At 38.0% G+C, this 23952-nt stretch overlaps 1 protein-coding gene across 9 annotated transcripts; it reads left to right on the top strand.

Annotated features, from left to right (window-relative positions):
- Positions 1-6: 6 nt before the first annotated feature.
- On the top strand, positions 7-19412 carry LUC7L3 (LUC7 like 3 pre-mRNA splicing factor). Of its 9 annotated transcripts, none has more exons than XM_034412982.3 (11): positions 7-244; positions 6129-6195; positions 7289-7328; positions 7520-7664; positions 8062-8136; positions 8224-8328; positions 10012-10173; positions 11565-11839; positions 12034-12194; positions 17133-17273; positions 17379-19412. In XM_034412982.3, the coding sequence occupies exons 1-11, from the start codon at positions 146-148 to the stop codon at positions 17558-17560; spliced, it is 1452 nt and encodes a 483-aa protein (XP_034268873.2). In that variant the 5' UTR covers positions 7-145; the 3' UTR covers positions 17561-19412. The 9 variants fall into 9 exon arrangements, with proteins under 9 accessions (XP_034268873.2, XP_087743268.1, XP_034268872.2 ...); XM_087887142.1 differs by having other exon boundaries at positions 17133-17326; positions 18923-19412; XM_034412981.3 differs by having other exon boundaries at positions 8059-8136.
- Positions 19413-23952: the final 4540 nt, after the last annotated feature.

Here is a 23952-nt window from a genome sequence, read left to right as displayed (position 1 = left end):
GCGAGGGAAGCGCAGTGCATTGTGGGAAACGCCCGGGCTCGACGGTGCCGCCATTTTGTCTCTGTCACTCTCGGAGCGGCGAGGCTGCAGCGTTTTGTAAGGGAGTGGAAGCAGTCGAGGCGTTAATAATTGGGGCGACGGCACCATGATGTCGGCAGCCCAGCTTTTGGACGAGCTTATGGGCCGGGATAGAAACCTCGCCCCAGATGAAAAGCGCAGTAACGTGCGGTGGGACCATGAAAGCGTGAGTGTTGCTGAGCTTGGGCCTCCCTCTGTCCTCTCAGGTCTCCTTGTTCTCAGCCGTTTTCGGTGGTTGGGGGTGGGAAGAAGAAAACGCGGCATAGTCCGAAGTTTGCCTGGGCGAGCCTAAGCTAGGAGGAACGAGGAGCCGGACCCTGGGAAGCGTAGCGTCGGAAGAAGGCGATTGCGCGGGTTGGAAGGCGTTAGGCCTTTCGAAGGGAGAAAAGAGGGTGGGAAAACTCGAAGGGGGGTTGTGCAAGACGACGTGGGCCTGAAGATGGAGGACAAGCCAGGCCACGAGGCCCGTCGCGCGCCGTATATATTGAATCGCTGTATATTGAATTATTGTACTTAATGTCTGGAAATGTGGCGCCTAAGAACGGGGGGGTGGAGAGAGAGTGGGGGGGGTGTAGGTGCGCGCGGGAAAGGGAAGCGAAGGTTTTGAAGTCTGCGAGTCAAAAGAGTTTTCAACCCTAACCGTTTTCTTATATTGAGGAGCGGATGTTATTTCACAGTCGTAAATCTTTTTTTTTTTATCATTCTGCGTGAATTTGTACCACATTTTTAGTTCAGAGCAGAACTCTATACGGTTTGCAGAGAGTAGGAAGGACAGAGAATCATAAAGCGCATTGAATAGGGTTAAAGGGGGAGGGGGGGACGAGACTATTATAGCTAAGTTTAAAAAAAGAAAGAAAGATAAAATAAGTGGGTAATCAAACAAGACCAGAATTTCGAAGACTCGCATTAAAGAGGAGCACAGCATTTTCTCCTATCCATTATATGCCACTGTGAGGTTACCTCAGAAAACTCAGATGAGTAAAATGTTTCTGAATTAGAGATGTTCATAAGGTTATAGGCTGCCATGGAGTAAATATATTATAGTTCCTTAAGATAATGGAAAAAAGATAGCTTGTTTCACTTCAGAAATAATAACCCATGCATTTATTTTGGCGTATATTGAAAAAATGAGGTATCTTGCATTGGAGTGATTGATTTATTGATTCGATTTATATGCCACACTTTTCCGGAGACTCAGGGCGGTTTACAATGCGTTAAGCAATAGCCTTCATACTTTTGTATATCTTAATAGGCAGTGAAATACTTGCATAAACACTTGTAGTAGCACTTCTCTGGTTAAGAGTGTTGATTAAATTAGATTAATTAAATTTAAATTAGTTAAGTTATCTAAACCTAGTAGTTTTGAAGAAATTTACATGGTTTTAACTCCCCACTTTAGGCTTAAAACACTACTTTAGACTGGATAAAGGGATGGGTTTTGCTTTTTTTAAAAATCAGTACCTGGAATTAGTTCTAATGCACATTAAAAAAATTTAAAAGTCGTGTTTGCTTGTAACTGCTTTACTGTACTACCTATCCCATTCTCTTTTCCATCAAGTAAGAGGGAATGCTGTGGTGCCTGTTTATTTTAAATCTTAAATGCTAAATGTGTCATTTTATAAGTTTTGACTTTAAAACTGTGCTATCAAGTTTATCAGTATATCAAATAATCAAAACCTCAAAAATATGGAAATATTACAAATAGCTTGTTCACAGAAGTATAGAGTTGGAGGGAACTTTAGGTCATCTCTCGGAATCTAGATAGGGATGAACAAACTTCAGTTCAACTGTAGCAATATGGAGTAACTTTGATTCTTCCTTGGATTCATGGCTCCTGTTCAAAGTGCTGGGGGGCTTTACATACTATATACCTTCATGTGGTGTACCAATTTTGCCCTTTCCTGGATCAGGAGGCACTGTGATCAGTCATGCTTTGGTCACCTCCTGAGTGGGTTATTATAATGCATTCTACATGGGGCTGCCCACAAAGAACATCCAAAAGCTTGTGTTAGTCCAGAATGCAGTAGCATAGGCAATTGTATGTCTTCATTTTTTCCACCTTCTACCTTTGCTTCCCAAACTACACTGGCTTTCAGCTTGCTTCTGGGTGTAATTTGGGGTATTGGCTGTTACCTCGAAAGCCCTAATGGCATAGTACCAGGGTATTTGAGGGAATTGCCTCATTTCCATCATTTGTACCTTTCCCATTAGGTTGGGCAGGGGGGACATGCTCTGGGTCCCATCTACTAGGGATTCTCACAGGATCCAGAAAGCAATTCTTTTCCATAGTGGGCCCTGCGTTCTGGAACGCCACACTGCTCAGAATTCATCTAACCCTGACACAGCTCACCTTAAAATCCTTGACAATCTTGGCTGCTTTCACAGGCATGGGAACCAGGAGAGTGATTGATTCCATGCTACTAGTATCTTCCAGAGCCACTTTGTATTAGTCATCTGGGAACTCTGAGAGTTTTTTTTTTTTTTAAAAATAAACAGTGTTCTTATAATGTACAGGTATTTTCCCCTTGAGCATTTGTTTACCAACCATTCAAAGATTCAGGTAGTCCTCGGCTTACTATCATAATTAAGCCTGGAATTTAGGTTGTAAATTGTGATCATTAAGCAAAATGCCCACCAATGACTGCAATCTCAGTTCTCCTTATTGCAATTGTTAAGTGACTGTGAATTGTTAATCAGACAACAAAACTGACAGTCAAAGATGAGGATGCGCAGAATGGAACTCCAGTGCTGGATTGGAGTTCCCCTTCCCTCTGTGTACAGAAGGGAACTCCATCCCAAAATCTAAGTGAGAGTCTCAGCCAAGCACACTTTTGCTGTCAAGGAGATTGAGTGAAAAGTTCTTCCTGAAATTTAAGCAGAATTTCCTGCTTCTATTTCATAATGAACTTTTTTCATCCAACTTCCAGAAACAAAAGGGAGTCCTTTGAGCAGGCTACAGCAGTTTGTAACCCCCTACTGGCCTCCCCATTGACTTTCTGGAGAAGCCAGCAGGGAGATTGCACATGGCAGTCACATGATTACAGGGCTCTCCACTGTAAGTGCATAAAGTTGCCAAGTACCCAGATCACAGTTACACGACTACAGGACTGCTGCAATAATAAGTCCAGGCATAGGTTGTAAGTCCATTCAGCACTGTTGCAATTTTGAACAGTCACTAAACAAATGGTTGTTATTTAAGGACAGGTGTGATAGCACTGAACAGTCCCTAAAGTTACAGTGCCCACATGTTCAAAATTCAGGCACCTGGCAGCCCACCCACATTTAAGACTGCAGATGGACTTCAGCTCCTCTCCCCTCTCCGTTTGGTGCCCTGCACATCACTCTTTAGCAGCACTGGAACTGAAGTAGAGGCTTGGGCCTTCAGCAGTTTCAGCCAGCCACTACTGTCCCTGAGCCTTTACTTTAGCCCCAGTGCCACTGCCTGTTCTCTTAATGCATTGGCTTTTTTAGCAGCTGTCCTGCACTATGTGCTCCTATTAAACTTGTGGTTGATAAACATATCCAGATTCCTTTCTCAGTTGCTACTTCTCAGCCAGATCTCCCTTATCTAATATTTAGGCTTTACATTCCTATCCAATACTTAGGCCTTATATTTCTCCCTTTCAAATTCCATTTACTTTTTAGCCCATGTGAAACATCACTGTTTTATCTAAGCTTTTGTTGGTCTATCTGTTTACTTAATATGATTATTTGGCTTTTATACCACTAGTCATACTTGACACTGGGTGGTTTAATGACCTAACAATAATAAAATTAAAACAATGTAAAATACCCTTTATAACACCAGTAATGTTGTGAGGCTGTTTGGTATAATGAGCTGGGCTTGAACTGCCAGAGAGCGACCATTTCTGGCTGGCAATTCCAGCATCACTAAGCCACTGTGGCACCACATCCCCTGAATCCATGGTGACTTTGAACCAGTCACACACACTCACCCAGCTCATCTCACAGGGTTGTGTTTTGGGGGAAAATAGACAATAATTATATATTAAAAAGGAGGAATAAAATAATCACCTTGGGTGCAATCCCAAAATATCTGGAGCACCAGTTGAACATGATCTGTGTTGACAAAATCACCAGTCAATTGCAAAAGGCAGCTTTACTTGGAACAGTATATATCCTGCGACAACACGTTTAACACCCATCAAACAACATCTGCCTATCCCTGGTCTTTTGAAGGACTCAGTAGGTGAATAAAAATGCCAAGTTCAGTCTAAACATCTGGCTGACTGTGCCAACAGTCATACTAATAAGAACAAATGCATATAATCCAGAATTGAGAAGACAGCAATAGATAGCAAATGCTGCCTCTGCAAAAAAGCTAAAGAAACAGTGGACCATTTAATTAGTTGCTGCAAAAATATTGTACCCACTGACTACAAACAACATGACAAAGTAGCAACAACGCTGCACATTGCAATATCTGCAAGAGATACCATTTGCCTACAAGCAAGAACTGCTGGGACCACAAAATAGCAAAGTAATAGAAAATAAAACTAAAGTGCCCTAGGATTTTAAAATTCAAACAGACAAGCACTTCTCACATAACACCCATAACATAACATAGCAATTGTTGATTTTTTTTAAAAGACAAAAATGTCTAGATAGTGAATGTGGCAGTACCTAGAAGAAAAGAGAAAGAACTGGGGGAAATCACAAAATACAAAGATCTACAAATAGAAGTAGTACAGCTTTGGCAAAAGAAAGCAAAGATAGTGCCAATAGTGATAGGTGCCTTGGGTGCAGTTCCAAAACAAGTGATGCACTACTTGAATCATCATCAGTCAATTTCCAAGGACAGCTTTACTTGGAACAGCTTGCACCCTGCAACAATACTTCAACACCATCAAACAACAATATCTTTGGGAAGGATTCAATAAGTGTAGAAAAATGCCAAATCTAGTCTAAACATCTACATAACTGAGTATGTGGCAAACCATAATGATGAAATCCAGTCATTGGCAAACAGTATAAGAATTATTAGCACAGATATAGTAATGGAAGTTGGCCTAGTGAAATGAACTACAGTTGCAATAAACCAGGGTAAAATCACAAACAGCAATGGAATGAAAATGCTGAATGGCCAAATTATCAGGAGACATTAGGATGAATTTACAAATATCTGGGCATTTTATAGTTGGGTAACATCAAGCATGGACAAGTTAAAAATGTGTGTAATAAAGAATACATCCAAAGAATGAGAAAATTGTCAGAGATGAAATTAAACTATGGAAACACCATCAAAGCCCATAATACATAATACACTGCTGGAATTATTAACTGGACATAAGCTGAATTGGAAAAAAATGGAACAAAAAGCATGATAATCTATGACTATGCATTACATCCCCATAGTTATATTGCTAGATTGTACTTGCAGTTCAAAAAATGGATGCAGAGGTTTACTTCAAGTCAAACTGTTAAAGTAGAAAAGTATGAATTGGCTGATAAAGACAGCCAAGAACAAGCATTGATGCAAGTTAAAAATTAGAACTTAATGTACAGGACAGAAGCTTGAATATCAGAATTATGTAATAAATAAGATAGAATCCTGGCAAGAAAAAGCATTAATTTCTACAAAATATCTAGGGGAAAATAGACAAAAATAAAACCAATGAGTTAAAAGTGGAATAATACCTTCCATTTCCATGTGGGACAGAGCCCAGTAGGTGCTTCTATTCAGTAACATGAGCTTCTATAGAATTTAGAAAGTTGTTTCTGTCACATATATGTGGGTATATGCATAAGTTTTTATTTATTTATTTTGTCATACTGAAGTAATGTATATTGGAGATGGTGACCTTTTGAGAGCTGTATGCAACAAATTTTCATTTTAATGTATGCCAGTTAGTGAACATTTAAAGTGACAATACAGTTATTCTAAGTTTTCTAATAGTATCTTCTTAGAAAATGAGAGCAGCTCTCAGTGCAAAAGGGGAGGGGTGTGGCACTGGTACATTGTTGATATTTTTATTTGAGTAAATTTAATATTGGCAAAAAATAATTATAATCTTATTCTTACGTTTCAGGTTTGTAAATACTATCTTTGTGGATTTTGTCCAGCTGAATTATTCACAAATACTCGTTCTGATTTAGGTGAGTGTTCCCTTTATGCAGTAATTTGTTTAAAATTTAATGATAGGTATAATTTCTCTATCTCTTTAGAATATTTTAAATGTTACTTTAAAATTGATTAAACTCTTAATTATGCAAATGTTCTTAATTATATTCTAAGCTTTTTGTTTATTTTTAACATGCATATTAGGTTTCAGAATAACAAAATGTAGTTTTTTTAGTTTTGCAAATACCATTTAGCATTAGCTTTTCAATCTCTCTTTCATAACCTTTCTCCATGTACACTATGTTCTGATAGATTGCCCTATTCTTTGAATCATGCTTTAGATCTAACAGCCACAAAATTATATCCCAGTCTTAAGATTTGATTCATCAGTATAATAATTTGTAATATGGAGATGCACACAGCTGTTTTAATAAATTTGTTGATTAATTTATTTAAGAAGCTGTTTATTATATAATAAAAATAAATATTAACTATAAAATATAATAAATGACTCAGTATAATAATTAGAACTAAGACATTGAAAAATATCTATTTCTGTATATATTCACAACTATAGCTTTATCATTCTCATAATGATACTACCTTTATTATAGGTAGTCCTCAATTTGCAACAATTCCTTTATTGACCATTCGAAGTTACAATAGCAGTGAAAAAAGAGACTTAAGATCATTTTTAACTCTTACAATGCTTGCAGCATCCCCCTGGTCACATTATCAAAATTCATATACTTGGCAACTGATTCATATTTATGAGGCTTGCAGTGTACCGGGGTCATGTGATTGCCTTTTGTGACCTGACAAAGTCAATGGGGAAACCAGATTCACTTAAATGTGGCAAGAAAGGTTATAAAATGGAGCAAATTCACTTAACTGTCTTGCTTAGCAACAGAAATCTTGGGCTCAATTGTGGTCGTAAATTGAGGACTACGTGTATTGTTTAAACATTGTGCTACCAAAAATGTAACATTGCTTAAGGAAGAATTTTTTGAAATTTTGTTGGTTTTTGTTTTGCACAGTATTAACACTTTCCTATTAATAATAATAATAATAATAATAATAATAATAATAATAATAATAATAATAATAATAATAATAATTTTTTTTCAGGTCCATGTGAAAAGATTCATGATGAAAACCTAAGAAAACAGTAAGTATATGTGTAATTTTGCTTAAAAAGTTTCTAATAGGTATAGCTAAAAATAATTTCAATACAAAAGACCCATCCAATATTAATTGAAATTGAATAGCTCATAGTTTCTTTATGTATCTGCCATGTATTTTGGTTAAACATACACTGTCTTTATTATTAACCTTCAGATACATTTTGGACATTGATAGGTATGAGAAGAGTTCTCGATTCATGAAAGTAGGCTATGAAAGAGAGTTCCTTCGCTATTTACAGAGCTTGCTTGCTGAAGTTGAACGTCGAATTAGAAGAGGCCATGCCCGTTTAGCATTATCTCAAACCCAGCAGTCCTCGGGTGTAAGTATAAAAATAATACTTTTATTTTTATAAAATAAAAAATTTTTAATTCACATTTTTTCACAAGTTTAAGGTAGCATTATGTTACATTCAATACAGTACATATAGACTTGCCTGAGGCTAAAGCATAATTATGAAAAATCATTTAATTTATTTATATGACTTCCTTCTAATTGTGTTGAATTTATTAGAAACAGATTAATATGAAAGTTTCAATTAAAATACTTATGCTCATCTATAATCATTATCCCCGGCACCTCTCATTTTTGAATAGATATAAATAAATCTATTTTTATTGTTTTCAGTTTATGGCAGCTTTGTATTGCAATAGATATAGGAATCAATAAAGCAAAGGACTGTTTTATTTGGATAATAATTACCTTTTTATATTTAGCAGGCAGCAGGACCTACTGGCAAAAATGAAGAAAAGATTCAAGTCTTAACTGATAAAATTGATGTACTTCTGCAACAGGTAGAATTATCTTAACTATATGTTTAAAATAAAAGTAATATGTAGGAACCTAAATTAAAACTTAAAAACATTTTTGCTTTCTAATAGATTGAAGAACTAGGTTCTGAAGGAAAAGTAGAGGAGGCTCAAGGCATGATGAAACTTGTTGAACAGTTAAAAGAGGAGAGAGAACTGCTCAGATCTACAACTTCAGTAAGTAAGAGTCACAAAAAACTTTTGCTTTAAGGTTAAAAACCATTATCAGATGAAATCAAATCTTAGTTATTTGATAAAAAAGTTTTTTTCCTGCATTTTTGTAAAATGTTTATGTGTGCGTTTCATATAAATATTTTTATTCTTCACAAGTCACACTATGTATTCTGTAGTGGGTGGGCATAGAAAGACAATATAAAAGTAATTTAAATTCTGTGATAAGTAATAATTCATAGATAGAATAAAGAAAAATGGAATCATTTTAAAGATTTAGTATTTCAAATCCCACTGAACCTACTCACATTAGTGACAGCATTTCCTTCCAAAATATTCTGGAATTTTTTTCCAAGTTCAAATCGTTTCTTTTTTACTTGGTTTTCTTCTCAGACTTAGCCAAGCCATGTTATTTTTGTTTTTAATATAAAAAGGTAGTCCTCAACTTACACTTGAGCCCAAATTTATGTTGCTGAGCCAGACAGTTGCTAAGTGAATTTTGCCCCATTTTATGATGTTTCTTGTATTTGTTAAGTGAATCACTACAGATGTTAAGTTAGTAACATGGTTGTGAAGTGAATCTGTCTTCCCTGTTGACATTGCTTATCAGAAGGTTGCAGTAGGGGATCACATGAACCCAGAACACTGTCATAAACATGAATCAGTTTGCTGTTCTAATTATTAAATTGTCAAATTTGGAAGAAGGCCAGTGAAGTAGAATTTGTGTAGATTGCAAGTGCAACATGTCAGGTTTTTCACAGCACTAGTACACAAAGCCCATTTCTCCTTCAATTATTGTCTCATAATTGAGTTTTCTGGCATCTTTGCAGGAGCTTAGCCCAGTTTGCTATGATTGGACTTGGATTGTCTCAAATCCTAGTGCTTTTCAAAAAAACTCCTGACTCCAAGACATCCAATCTCTTTCAGTGCTATTATTGCTGTGTTTTTTTCCTTCCAAGTCTCTTGACAGTCTGCTAATTCTTTGCCCTCATTATTGCTGATCTTGAATTTAGGTCCTTACAATTTCCTTTGGGGGGGGGGCATTTTAAGCATATGGGAAAACTAATGCCTAGCCTTTGGTTACCATACTTTGAAACCCATGAATTTTAAACTGATACAATATATATTTATATTGTGGAGATTGATTCTTGAATGAAGAATCAAGTACCTACTGATATTGTGTGGCTCTTGAAATTAATGCCTGGGTGTTTCTGATTTCATGAGACTAAAAATAATATATATTCTATATTGAGCTAAGAACTGCTGAAAATATTTATTTCCATGTCCTTTACCTGTATTCTTCTGGACATCTTCATCAAATGGTCTATAATATATCTTCAAAAATGCTTTGGAATTGGCTCACATAGCCTAGTAGAATTGAACATGAAGAAACTTCTTCATGTTAAAATACCTGTTGTAAGGGAGAATTATTATGGAATTAAATTTCTTATGTTTGGGGCCAGCAAGCCCCAATAATATGCTGGTCATGTTCTTAGGGAAATTATGTTCAATAACTTCTGATTTAAATTTTTAATGTAAAATTTTAATTTTGAATTCAAATATCAGTTCATAAATAGGACACCTGTTTTGTTGTAATTTTAGAGCACAGAAATGAAAAAAACTGAACTCTATGCTTGAAATAATTTGAAATGTCTTTGCATTTATTTAAAAAAAATCTTTATTTTCCAGACCATTGAAAGTTTTGCAGCCCAGGAAAAGCAAATGGAAGTTTGTGAAGTCTGTGGAGCCTTTTTAATTGTAGGAGATGCACAGTCCAGAGTTGATGATCACTTGATGGGGAAACAACATATGGGTTATGCTAAAATTAAAGCTACTGTAGAAGAATTAAAAGTATGTTGTGCTATTTTTTCATAGATATACAAACAATGTGTTTATATATATATGAATATATGAAACTGTGCTGTTCAGTGAAAATTGTGTTTGGACTAGTCACTATTGCTAATATCTAGTATTTCCAATATATTCAGGTAATCCTCAATACCAGTTGGGACTAGAATTTCTATTATTAAGTGATGCATTTGTAAAGTGCATCACTTAGTGATGATAATCTCTGCAGGCCCAGTTGCCTTTGTTAATTGAAACCCACTGTTGTTAGGCAAGGAACTTTCTGCCAGTTTCCCACTACCAGGGTCAGTGAGGAAGCCAGTAGGAAGCTCCAAGTTCCAGTCCCTCAAGCAGCTAATTAGCTTCTGCTGGGTGGAGGGGAGAGCATGGGGATGCAGGGGAGGGCCAGGGAGTGTAAGGGGATGTGGCCAGTACATCACGAGTGCAGAGGGGTTGAGGTAGGATGCATGGGTGTGGGAGACATAACCGAGCAACCTGCCCTGCCAGCATCCCTATTGGCTTTCTTGGGAACCCAACGGGGAAGGTTGTAAATGATGATCATGCTTGGCAACCAGTCATAAGTGCAAATGGGTTGCCAAGCACTCAGATCGCTAATCATATTGGCTGCAGGGTTGCAAAGATAGCTGAGGACTTGTAATCACCGTTCATTTGATGCCTTAGTCACTGAATGTTTGTAGGTTGAGGACTATCTATGGGAATACCATTAGAAAAATAGTTTTAGCATACACTATTTTGAATATTGAACCTCAGGTCCTTGTAATAGGTGAATTGGTGTTTCTGTATTCTGTACTATACATAGAAAAATTTGTTATTTCTATTTTAATCATAATCTAGAAAAGCTGAAATATCCAGCATTGGAACTGTTTTGAAATTTTGAACATAAAAATAAAGCGTACCCTGCATAAGTTGTGAAAATCAGTCCAATAGAAATCACTGGGTAGATATATATTTTTGTTCTTCAGGAGCAACTGTTTACTAAACTAACAACAAAAGTTCACACTATTCTATGAAAATTTGTGTGCATCTTATTTTGATTATGAAATATAATATAAGTCTTAACTCTGTATTATTAGAGTTGTAAATCTGATAATGGAATATTCTGGGTTTGTATTTCATACACAATCTTGCACAGTGCTAGAATAATGGTGATTCTCTGCAAAATAGAAAGGTTTTCCTTGTTACATTTAAATTGAAAACTTTTAGCTTTGTAAGCAATGTTACATCAACCTATATTTTACCATTCCTTGTATTAGTTTCATTTAAAACTAAGCCATGCCCTTTTCAGCTTCTTTAAAATTAAAGATAAATATATTATCTTTAATATATTGTAGTCAAATTTTGTTCTGGTAACATTTTGGGAAAAATTCTTTTTCAAGGAAAAATTAAGAAAAAGAACTGAAGAGCCTGAACGCGATGATCGATTAAAAAAAGAGAAATTAGAACGAGAAGAGCGAGAGAGGGAACGTGAAAGGGAAGAAAAAGAAAGGAAGCGACGACGTGAGGAAGAAGAAAAGGAAAAAGAGAGGGCTCGTGACAGAGAAAGACGAAAAAGAAGTAGATCACGAAGCAGACATTCGAGCAGAACTGACAGGAGAGGTAGTCGGTCAAGGGACCATAAACGGTCAAGAAGCAAGGAGAGAAGACGAAGCAGGTAAATATCTAGGAAGTGGCTAAAATCATTGCAGTGATAGAAAATGAGGACGTTACTGATGCCAAATGTTTGGATGAAAACTGGCCTAAGAAATAGGATCCAGTTTTCTGAGAACTTTCTAAACCCTCTTGAGATGCCAAGTTTTTTAATTCTTGTGATAGATATTTAAATACAATTACATTTTTTATTATTAGAAGTCGGGATCGACGCAGAAGCAGAAGCCATGATAAGTCAGATAGAAAACACAGGTCACGCAGCAGAGATAGAAGACGGTCAAAAAGTCGGGATCGTAAATCATACAAGCACAGAAGCAAAAGCAGAGAGCGAGAACAAGAAAGGAAATCCAAGGAAAAAGGTTAGTTCACCTCGGTGCTATTAGAATTGGCTGCAGAACTATGCCGTCTCCAGGTGGACAGATTCTCATTTTCTCATAACTTTTTCTGAACTGTTGTAGTAAACTCTTAAAACAATTTTAGCCTTATTCCTAGCACTGCCATATATTGCAGATTGCAAGTAGATAAAATTAAGTTAGTGTCATATGTTGTAGCCTCTTGGCTAGCCAACAGCTAGCTTTTACAATCTCCCTCAACTTTTATATTCATCAGCATGTATACCTATTTTGTTGAATCTTGTGTTGCTATTTGTCCTCTATACGAATGTTAATAATACTGAAATCTATTGAGGTATGGGATTTGTTTTTGTTTTCTTTTGTTTTTTAAAAACCTTTTGTATTGGCAAGGAACATCTATTGTTTATCTTTTCACACAGATTCATTTTTTTCCAACACCTCTCTTTTTTCATCCTAGTCCATGGCATTCTAAAAAAAAAAAAAAACTACAATAGACTAATTGAAGAATCTCTTGTTGGATCTTTATAAAAATGAATAAAAACAAACATGGTAGCTTTCCTTATGGTGAAGACAACATTCCATTCATTTCTTGAAGGCACACTGTTTATACTTTTTCCAAACAAAAATTAACATGAACTCTTGATTTCTCAGAGTATAGTATAATTTTAAAAAAAACCCAAGTATGACTACTTTTTTTTTTAAAAAAAAAGAGGTACTTTCCTTCAACAATGAACTTGTTAATTTTTCTTCCCCAAGGTAGTTCTCTCAGTTTTGAGATTAGGTGTGCTTACAATTTGCAAGTTTTTATTTTTTCAAAATAATTTAGAAATAGCCTCCTGCTATGCCATATCTTAATTATATATTCACCCTATTTTGTTCACTAGTCTGTCTTGGTCATTTGCAATGCAGTTCTGCAAATATATAAGTAGACCCCACTGAATAAAATTGGGTAGACTTCAACTTTATTGATTACAGCCTTTAGTTGTGAGCAGTATTGTTTACTCATTGTATAAATTGCTTTGTAATGGTTATATTAAACGTCTGTGAATTTTGGTTCTTTTCCTGTCATGTGGAATTTTCATCTTCAGGTGAAAATTTTTCTTTTTCTTCCGATTGGGTAATAGTTAACAGAAATTTAGCAGGTTTACTTCACTGGATATAATTTTGGCTTTGCATTGCCTTCTGGTTCAGATACTGATTAGCCCAAAAAATTAACTACTTGTGACAGTACTATTTTAACAATGGCTATAATTTGATAAAATTGTCCACTATTGGTCTCAAGAATCACTGTGTTTGGAATTGGAGTCGCCTGTATTAATCACAGTTTTCCAAAGAAATCAATAGCAACATTCTCAAATCTATAATGAACCAAAGCACCAGCCACATATTTATTTGGTAGTAGAGTATTATCTGCAGGAATTCTAAAAGACTTTTCATCCTAGTACCAATACAGTTTGTAAAATTTAGCAGTTGATTCCCTTACTAAAGATACTGGTGAACTGAAGCAATAAATGAGACTTACGAGAAAGGTCTACTAGTTCTACTTACCGTAGAAATATTTTTGACTGCTTCATTCCCTGTCAAAGGTGAATTTTTGTTCAGAATTTGCAAGCACTGTCAAGTACTTGAATTTGAATTGTTTCACACTTAATAAAGCAGTTCACAGTATTAATTGAACAAAACATTAGGTATTTAAATAAACTACTAATAGAGTTAAGAAGTTGATTATTTTATTTGTTACTGTAACTAATTAGCTTCCTATTAAATATGAGTAGTGTGACCAACCGTTCTGCATATATGCAACTTCTTACTCCTGTTTTTCCACACATACCCTTTTTTCCAGCTTACTATTGTGGAGACATTTCCCAATTGATTTCCTTCCATGTTTTATTGAAGCACTTGTTAGTCATTGCTATGCTAAGCTGTTTGAACGTATGTCCTTATTGCACTTACTTTTTAAATATATATATATATAGCAGTAGATTTTAGTAAACATTGTATGCAGCTTTCGGTGGAATTTTTTTTAACAAAGATAAAAGAACACAGAAATATTCCATTAGTTTTGAGTAGAAGAACTGAAACACTAAACAAAATTCTCTATTGGCTTATCTAAAAATGTAACTATAATTGTTCCCCACCACCATCCCTGCAATTTGAAATCCTTCTTTACTAGAAAGGCTAGTAGAAGCAGAAAAATAAAGTCACGTGTTGATAAATATGCATGTATCTATTACTAAAACTGTGATGTCTAAATTTTAACTTAGCAAAATAGTGCATCATAGGACAAAACCTTCTGAACGAAGATAATCTCAAATGGGTGAATTTAGAGAAGTTGTCCAACATCCAGGACCAATGACTCCCATGGAAATGAAATTTTATAAAACATTTTATGACATAAAATTATCATAATGCAAAATGTCCCAAAACCTTTGCTGTGATCAACTCTTGATGTTTAACTGTGCTATACAGTTCAACATGGGTTACTTTCAAGACATATATATCTGTGAATATGTCCCTGAACTTTTAAGAACTTTACAAGTACTTTAGAAGCTCTGCCATTGTTGAAAGGATTGAAGAATCTGATAAGGAAATATCTCTGAAACGATGGCCCAAGGGGTCATGCGTTGTCTAGTATGTGTATATGAATGTGCATTTATTTTAGTTTAATTAATTTGATAGTAGGATTTTCATTCCTGTCCCTCAATTTGAATACCTCCAATGAAATATAGTACTGGCATTTCTCTTACTTCATCAGAGACCTTTGGAACATAGATGTTCTCATAAGTTTGTTTTTAAGGAATAATGTAAAAGACATCTAGTCCCTGTAGATACTGTTTGAGAAAAGTCATTCAGTCAATGGTCTGGAATTCTAAACATCTACCGTAGATATTTTAAAAGCACAGTTTCCTAATCTAGATTTATCTTCAGCCCTGATGTTATTAACTCTTATATTAACCAAAGGATACTTCTCCACTTGTCCAAACTCAAAGCAACCCTAAAACAGCTCCAGGAGACTTGTTCTACCCATTTTTGAATGGCTATTGAACACTATTTAATCTACATATGATAGAAGATAGGATTATTGAACTGGCTGGACAAGACTGCTTTTCCTTAGTGGATCTACATTTGACTGCTAATAAAGCAAAAATGAATCCATTAATACAGCCTACCCCATACAATTATCACTACAAAACAGACTAGTTTTTAAGAGTTTCAATGATAACTGGACTTCTGAGGCTGTTTTTCTTCAGGTTTCCATTCCCCTTAGAAAAAGTTTCATAAACATTTTTCTTAAGATTTTTGAAAGTTACCTATGTAATAAAGTTGTTTTAAGGTTTTTTTAGCAACGGATTGAAGTCGTCTTAAGGTTTTTTTTTTTTTTTGTTTGTTTGTTTTTTTTTTTTTTGTTATTCCTTTGTGAAACCAGATTGTTCAGTTTTTCTAGAAGCTTCACTCAAAGAATAGTTTTTATTTGTCTCCAGATCTTTATTAATAAATAATTCCAAACAACTGCATATTCCATTTGGCCATTACAAAACTTTTGTGTGTGTCATGCTAGTAGAAAAGGTTGATTAAACAAATTACAGTGTGGTCCAGATATGCCAAATGCATTCTTACAGAAATATTACTTTAATTGGGTAATAATTCAGTAATAATTTCTCATCTGAAAACTTTCTTGGGAGTGTACTGAGCATAATAAGAATGCAGTTTATAATAAGAAACAGAACTAAATTTTATTACAATTGTTTAGCAAGTGGTACATGCTTGCTTCTGGCTTTACTAATTTTACTGATGACTTGACAACATTCGGTTGCAAGAATGCCTCCTATTAGTCCCTGACATTTTGACAACTGCTTGCAATTGTTTTTTTAAGACCCTATTGAGTTCGTATCTCCGTTCAAATACGTCTGCTGAGCCCTAACTTGTACTTGTTTTGCATGTGAAAATTAGGTACAAATTTGCAAATAAGATGAAAATAGCAAACCTACTTCTGCTTTGAAGGTTACTTTTTTTGCTCCCCACAGTCATGGATTATTAAAATATCAGCCTGATGGTGCATCCACACAGACTACTTTCTCTCTTCCTGGCAATGGTGCACATAGGGAGATACTCCCCAGCTGTTGGTGAGGTGATGGGGCATAGCAGGCAAATAAAGGTAAAACAGATGGGCTGGGCTGTGGAAGAGAGTGCAGAGGAAGCAATCGTTAGCAGTTGGGGGTTATACATGAACCTATGGCTACTTCTGGGAAAGCTTATCACCAAAATTACTGATTATTAAAACAATTAGCATGCATATCTACTTGTTACTGCTCTATAAAAAATAATGTTAAGCCTAACACAGTGATATGCATGGCTGATTTAAATAGCCAGATTGAAAATTTACATCTGTATGTTCCTAAAGGACAGGAAGATTTATCTACATGTTAAAGTTTTGCCAAACTGTTTTTGGCATTTCTAACATTTTTGGATTTCTAAACATTTTAGAAATACGGTCATTTTGTTCACAGATTATTGGTGGTGTTTCATAAAAATAAGTCTCAGATAATACTTTGGTCTGAACTAGACATAAGCAATTTAAGTGTGGTAAGATTTGGTTCATTTTTATGCTAACTATCTTGAAAGTTGACAGTTTGGATTAGATAGCATATCTGTAAGCCCATGACTTTGATACAAACTTAACAAACAAATCACTGCTCCCTGCAGTGTAACTAAAGCAGTACTATCTCACCTCCTTGCTTTTATTCTGTCCACTTTTCCTGAGCTCAGCATTTGTTCTTTCTGAAGGAATGACTCTTTTAACATTTGCACTAAATTTTTACAGCTAGCTGATATCTCAGCATGTACTTTTGCAACTATAGTTGATGTCTCAGCATATACTTTCACACCAAAAGAAATGTGTGTGATTACTGTGAAGTCCATGGTCAATGTCTTCTTTCATGGCAGAAAAGAGGGGATCTGATGATAAAAAAAGTAGTGTGAAGTCCAGTAGTCGAGAAAAACAGAGTGAAGACACAAGCATGGACTCCAAGGAAGGCGATGCTAAGAATGAGGTCAATGGGACCAGTGAAGACATTAAATCTGAAGGTGACACTCAGTCCAATTAAAACTGATCTGATATGACCTCAGATCAGACAGAGGTAAGTGCATTATTTCAAACTTTGATTAGGGCTTTTTGTTACTGTTTAACAGTGCAGCGTAAGTATGTACAGATGAAGATGGATCTAAGACAAGTAAGAAGAGATACTAAAGCAGCCTCTGAAGGAAAACACAGTGTAGTCCTGCAAAATCTTTTGAGGTACATTGTTTTGTATCGGCTATTTTGTAGCAGATTCATATCCCCTTTAGTGTGCCTCTTGGGAACCTATTTGTAATTATAGTCACTATAGAATTTAATTATCCTATTTTTATTTTTAGGGGATTTGTTATCTTTTTTAACACTTGATCTGATTTTGTAATTAAGTCCATATTGTGTTCGTGCATCAGAAACATTTGCTTTAATACTTAATATTTGAGGCACATATTGGACTATTTTGTTTTTATATAAACTGCTAGTATTTCTTTGTCAAGGATGTTTCTAGTTTTTTTGCTTTGCCTTGCATTCTAATGCAGTTTGTTCTGTAACTCGAGAGCCAGTAGCATTGGATTGATGGAAGTGTAGGGTTTATGAATAATTGCAGCTGACTACCATACCTCACACAGCGTTGGTGTTGTGAGCGGCCCATGAAAAGCCAAATTAAAAATCAAGGATTCAGTCAAACTAAGCAGGTACTCATGCCAGGTACTCCTTTCTCTACCCACATCCATGTTTGAATGCTGTTGCCTGTAATCTTTACGCTTACTGTTGTGTGTTTTATTTACAAAAAGTGAAAAGGAATCTTTGTGAATATTTTGTGAAAATTGTTAACCTGATATTAACTTGATTGGCATTTTCTTTCAACTGTGTGTAGGGATGCACTGCTGCCCAGAATTAGGTATCTTTAAAGAGTATTAAATGCAATAAATACTACCTTATAACCGCCTTGTTACATTCAATGCATTTCAAGTCTTTAAGAGGTATGTGTTTATAATTTCCTACTGCGTAGGAGAATTGCCAGGCAGCCATGGCATACAGCAATATATTACTGGCTGATACCAGACTTGGGAGGCAAATGAAATAAAGGCCAATGTCAGGAACACTCAATAGGTATATATAACTGGCAAGAATATTCACACTGCTTTGTTAAATGGAACTCAATTTAAAATATAAATGACCTATTTTCGATTTAGGATTTTTCAGGGTCTTTCCTTTTAAAGAATAGACCCAAATAAAAGAAGAAGCCAAACATTCACTTCCCTTACAACATAGCTTCAACACATCTAAGAACTAATCAATTACAAAGCGGGCCTATGCATGTTTACACAGAAGTAAATTCCATTGTGTTTTATGGGCCTTACTCCTAAATAAGCATGCATAGGTTTATAAACTTAAGAGGTATAGTCCTCCAAGCATTGACGTTCAGTCTCTAATCATACTTGTACCTGAACCTCCATGGAATTAGATGAAGCTTCCCAACAGCATTGATTGGTGAATTATGCTATCATTTTGTCCTTCTCTGTCACCTAGGAGCTTTAAGTGTATTAGTTATGAGATTTTTGAAGGTAGAGAGGGCAGCAAACAGGCAGTAGGAGTGGCTAAACAAAAGTCACCTGTTCACATGATCTGACTCTCTCTTCCCAACATTTTTGCATTATAGGACAACCATGTGACAAGCCTGCGAAGAATCCTGAAGACTGCTTAATATGAAGATCTGCTTTAAAATGAGGTGAAAGAAAGCTGTAGTGGCATAGAAAAAAATTAAAGTTCTGTTAGATTGTTTTTTTAATTAAAAAAATAATAATTCAGGACTGTTATGACATCTCAAAATGCAAAGAAGTTAATAAGCAAGCTACTGAAAATTTAAGTCTTTTTATCATTTTTTTTCCTATAAGACTTTTAAGATGATAAAGCAACATAACCTGAACAAAAGGCTTGCTCAGTGTTTAATTGCGAGTTTTCATTCTTGAACTACGAAATACAAAAGTAAATGTTTAGTATTTGTGTGACTGAGATTAAAACAAATCCCATTTTTACAGGCAAGCTATATATAGCTTCTTGATATATTCTAATGGAAATAAAGTATCTGAATTTCTGTTACACATTTGATTGTCATTGAGTGTTTAATATTAAATAGATTTCTTTCCACATAAGTGTGTTCTAGTTTATTCTCTGTTCCCTGTCTTCTGATTAGGAGAAGTTAAGTATTTTCTCAGCACTATTCAAAGGAATATTTTTTTAAAGATCTTACATAAAATTATTCCTCCTTATGAACAAAAATTACAATTAACAGTCATTAATTAAAAATGGAAAAGTAAAATTATATACCAATAAAGGAGAATATTTGTAGTTCAGGGTTGAAATGTGGGGTTCTTGAGCTTGATTATTTTCTTGCAGACATTTCATTATCCAAATTAGGTAACTTCATCAGTGCAAATGATGATGAATGAAATGTCCAACAAAACAACCAAGCTCAGAGAGCACTAAGGACACCTCAGTATTTTATACACACTTTCTAGAGTAGTCCTTAGCCTATAAAGGTGTGGCTTCAGGGTTCTTTTTCTTAAATAAGCAGAACAACCACTAATGGACCATGAATAGGTTTATCTAACTAATCTTTCTTAACACCCATGTTGGTGGAAGGCAATATTTATAATCTAGGTTCTAAGTTGTTAGAGACTTTGTGAATACATGTTAATACATTAAATAGGAAATTATGCAATAGATTGACCTGTGTATTGTTGATGAAAGTTCAACAAAAAGAGGTTACATGTGGAAGCATATTTCTTAAACTATTCTAAAGACCATGCTTATCGTACACAAGAGTAACATGTCAATAATGCCTACGGACACATCCAATAACATTCAGAACACATCATTGTTGAATGTTTGTGTGTTTTATCTTGTAATCTGCTTAGAGTCACCTTGACTTGCAAGATGGGTTGCAAATTAATTTGATAAAAGAAAATTCACACAAATTATAGCTGTTCCAGCATCAGTAGCTTCAGACTGTATTTCCCAGAAACCTGTAGGTTGTGTGACACAGGAGAAGATAAGGGGTGTACCCCTCCTTTCCCACTTCCCTCTGGCCCCTGCGCCCATTTGGCTGGTAGCGAAGGCACAATAGGTGAATATAATTGGCTGCTGTGGAACCAAGGCCACTTGTGTTCTTGATCCATGTCCCTCCTGGCTAGACCTCCCAGAAGGTAACATGGTTGGATCCAAGCAGTGTTTAATGCCTGTGCAGGAGGGGATGGTACTGCCTGCCCTGAAGAAGGTAGTGGTCCCCTTCTCAAGTGGCCATTTTTGGACCCCACAATATTGGGCAACTTTCGTCTAGTCTCCAATCTTCCCTTTTTACAGGTTATTGAGAGGGTGTTAGCATGTAGCTACAGAGGACCCTGGATGAAGTGGATTATCTGGACTCTTCAGTCCGGATTCAGGCCAGGGCACAACACCAACCACATTGGTCACACTTGATGACCATTGGAGGGCTCGAAATGGAGGTAATAGTATAACTATTCCGGCCCTCCTGAACCTGTCAGGCTTTTGATACCATTGACTACCCTGTTTCCCCCAAAATAAGACATCCCCTGATAATAAGCCCAATCGGGCTTTTGAGCGCATGGCAATAAGGCCAAGCGCTTATTTCAGGGTTCAAAAAAATATAAGACAGGGTCTTATTTTCGGGGAAACACAGTATGATATTAATTTGGACTGGCTTTGCGGGTTGGTTGTAGGAGGCACTGGTTTACAGTGGTTCTTATCTGCAGTGTGGGGTGCCTCAGGGCTCAATCCTCTCATTGCTCCTTTTTAACATCTATATCAGGGGTGACAAATTCAAGGCCTTTGGGCCGGATCCAGCCCATGATGTGGTCTGCAGAGCCACCCTGGAAACAGCAAAGGACCGGCCAGTGGTGCCTTGGACTGGCCCAGGCCAACCAGGTGCTGATCTACAACCCAGTGGTAACCATCCAGGCCAAACGCAGTCAACCTTAGATCCGTGGGGCCTCTGGAGCCAGTGAGGGGCCGACCCACTCCCTAGGTGCACAGACAGAAGGCAGTGAGTGCATGTGGGACCTGGTGTCCCTGGGGATCGTCTTCTCCCACAGGCTGGCTGCATTTTGAGTGCCTCCCTTTCACCCAGGACGCCAACCCATGTATGCTCACCGCCTCCTATGTGTATGCACAGGGCAGAGCCAAGGCAGCTGGGCAGTCCCTCGCTGGCTCCAGAGCAGTCTTGTGGGTCATATCTAAGGTCGGGCATGGGAGCCAATGCCATCCTTGGCTGGGGTGCGCTGCTTGCTCCGGCGTGCAGGTCTTCCTGTTTGAGTGCAGGAACGAAGCCTTCAAGTGACTGAGTTGGCACCACAGGGCCAGGCTGCTCACATCCGTGTCCAGTTCACCAGGGAAGGAATGAGACCCCATTATCCCATGGAGCCTACCTGAATTCAAATGAGGCATTTGCGAGCAAATGGGCACAGGCAAGCAAACAGCGCACCTGGGCCACAGATGGCATTGGATCCTTCCCCTGCCATTGGTTCCTGTCCCCGGCCTATTCTGATTCCATGATGGCCTTGCTGTTTTAGTGCAGGAACAAAACCTTCAACTGAGTGAGGAGACACTGCGGGGCCAGGCCACTCACATCCATGTCCAGCCCACTACAGCTTGCCGCGCCAGGGGAGGAATGAGAAACCCCGCTGTCCCGCAGAGCCCATCGCTGCTTGACAGGGGAGGAGGAGGAAGAGAGGAGCAGCAAGGCTTTGCACCAGCTGGCCTGGAAGGTGGGGCCGGCTGGGAAATGGGGAATCATGGCTGCTCAGGTGGCTCCCGCTGCTGCCGCCAGTAGCTTGGGTGCCCTGGCTGTGTCCGATCTGAAGAAAGCAGAGGCACAGCAGCAGGATTGCCTTCAAAAGATCAGTTTTCAAGCACCCATTTACACAGAGACATCCCATTTGAATGCTGGCGGACTCCATGGGACAACGGGGTCTCATTCCTACCTTGGCGCATTGAACTCTGGCAGGCTGGATGCGGGTATGAGCGGCCTGGCCCCGCGATGCCTCCTCACTCAAAGGCTTCGTTCCTCCACTCAAACAGTAAGGTCTGCTCACATGAGCGAGCAGCACACCCGGGCCACTGACATTGTTGGTTCCTGCGCCTGGCCAATTCCAAAACAACCTTCCCAGCTCCAGCCACGGGATGGGGTAGAAGAAGCTCCATACGCAGCAAATTTTAGTGGGCAGAGAGCATCTCTGCCACAGCAGCGGCGAAAAGGAGTTGGGAGGGGCAGGAGACAGGCACTGCAAACACTTTTCGTGCTGAGAATGAAAGTTTCTGGGTCCCTGATTCTCTGCAAAAGATGGGTGCTTGGACCCACATGATGATATGGCACCCAGGAGCGTCCATTCTCAGCGCAAAAAGCCAACTCTATTCTCCCTCCCTCAAAGGCAAAGAAACTGGCAGAAAAGAGACAGATCTTTGCAAGATAAGTGAGTCCAGTGTGGCAGGAAGGGAGGATGAGGTATCTCGGTGGGTCGGGAAGGCCTTGAGGGCCTGTCCATCACTACCCCCCCACACCTTCCCCATCCTGAGATATCTCGTGCACTTAATAAAAGGCACATTAGATTAGCATTCATGTATACATTGGTATTCTTGAATTGTGAGCTCTTAGGAAAGTATCCCCTCCTTGTAAGTTGCAAACAGCCATTTCCAGTGAGGAAAACAGGACAGAGCGGAGTGGGAGGAAAAGGTTTTCCTTTGCTATATTTCCAATCTGAATTAGACCATGGCAGAGCGCTTTTAAGGATTATGTATTAATAGAAAAGCAACTAAATGCTAAAGCTGTTGCACATAAAAAACAGGAACTCTGAACAACTATCACAGCACCATTTTGACAGTTTTGCTGTACTGTTGTCTGTGGACGCCCCCACTAAATGCAAGCATGGGATAAACTGAGCCTGGTTTGTTCTCAGTTCTGTTAAGTGGCCACAAACTACTAGCAAAAGTGGCATTTGATCAGAAGGCAAGGAGGCATCGAGAAATGTTTCTCCTTTTGCATTTGAGCATCCAAGAAGGGTCAGGAAAGGGAAAGGAAAGACAAAAAGAAGGAAAGGAAAAAGAAGGGGAAAAGGAGGGAGATTATAACGAAAGGGAGGGAGGGTCTGAGGAAAGTTCTGCCTTAGCACTTGGCCACCAGCAACCCTGTTGCCCTTTCACCATCCCCTTGTCCCCTCCTCCTGACCTCTCCTGGTGGTCTCCCATCCTATCACTGAGGATGCATTGGTTACAAAGCTGGGTCTCCTCACAAGGAGAGGTAGTGGGCCTCCCTCTGACCCACAAACTTTGCCTCCCACACACCATGAGCAACTTGGCCAACAAGAGCGAGCACAGCAGTAGCCTTGCACAGCAGTAGCCTTGAGGAGGTAAGTGTAGCCAGGGGCCCTTGGGGAAGCTGGGCTGGGCTGGACTGTGGGGTCCCAGTGCCCTGAGAGCTTGAAGGCCGACTGGGTGCTTACCCTCTGCTGCCTGGGCAGCCTGCATAGCCATCCAGGGGTCCTCCACATGGCCTGACGGGGATGGCGAGGCTCCTCTGGTGTACAAGGGTTTGATGCTCACCCTAGTCTCACTTTTCCTACACTGGGGACAATGATCTCCTCCCCACTCCCACCATCCCTGCCCAGGCCACCACAG

Source organism: Pantherophis guttatus, chromosome 2 (assembly GCF_059756535.1).
Source record: "Pantherophis guttatus breed Tessera chromosome 2, ASM5975653v1, whole genome shotgun sequence".
NCBI classification, from domain to species: Eukaryota; Metazoa; Chordata; class Lepidosauria; order Squamata; family Colubridae; genus Pantherophis; species Pantherophis guttatus.
This window is presented reverse-complemented; position numbering and strand designations above follow the sequence as displayed.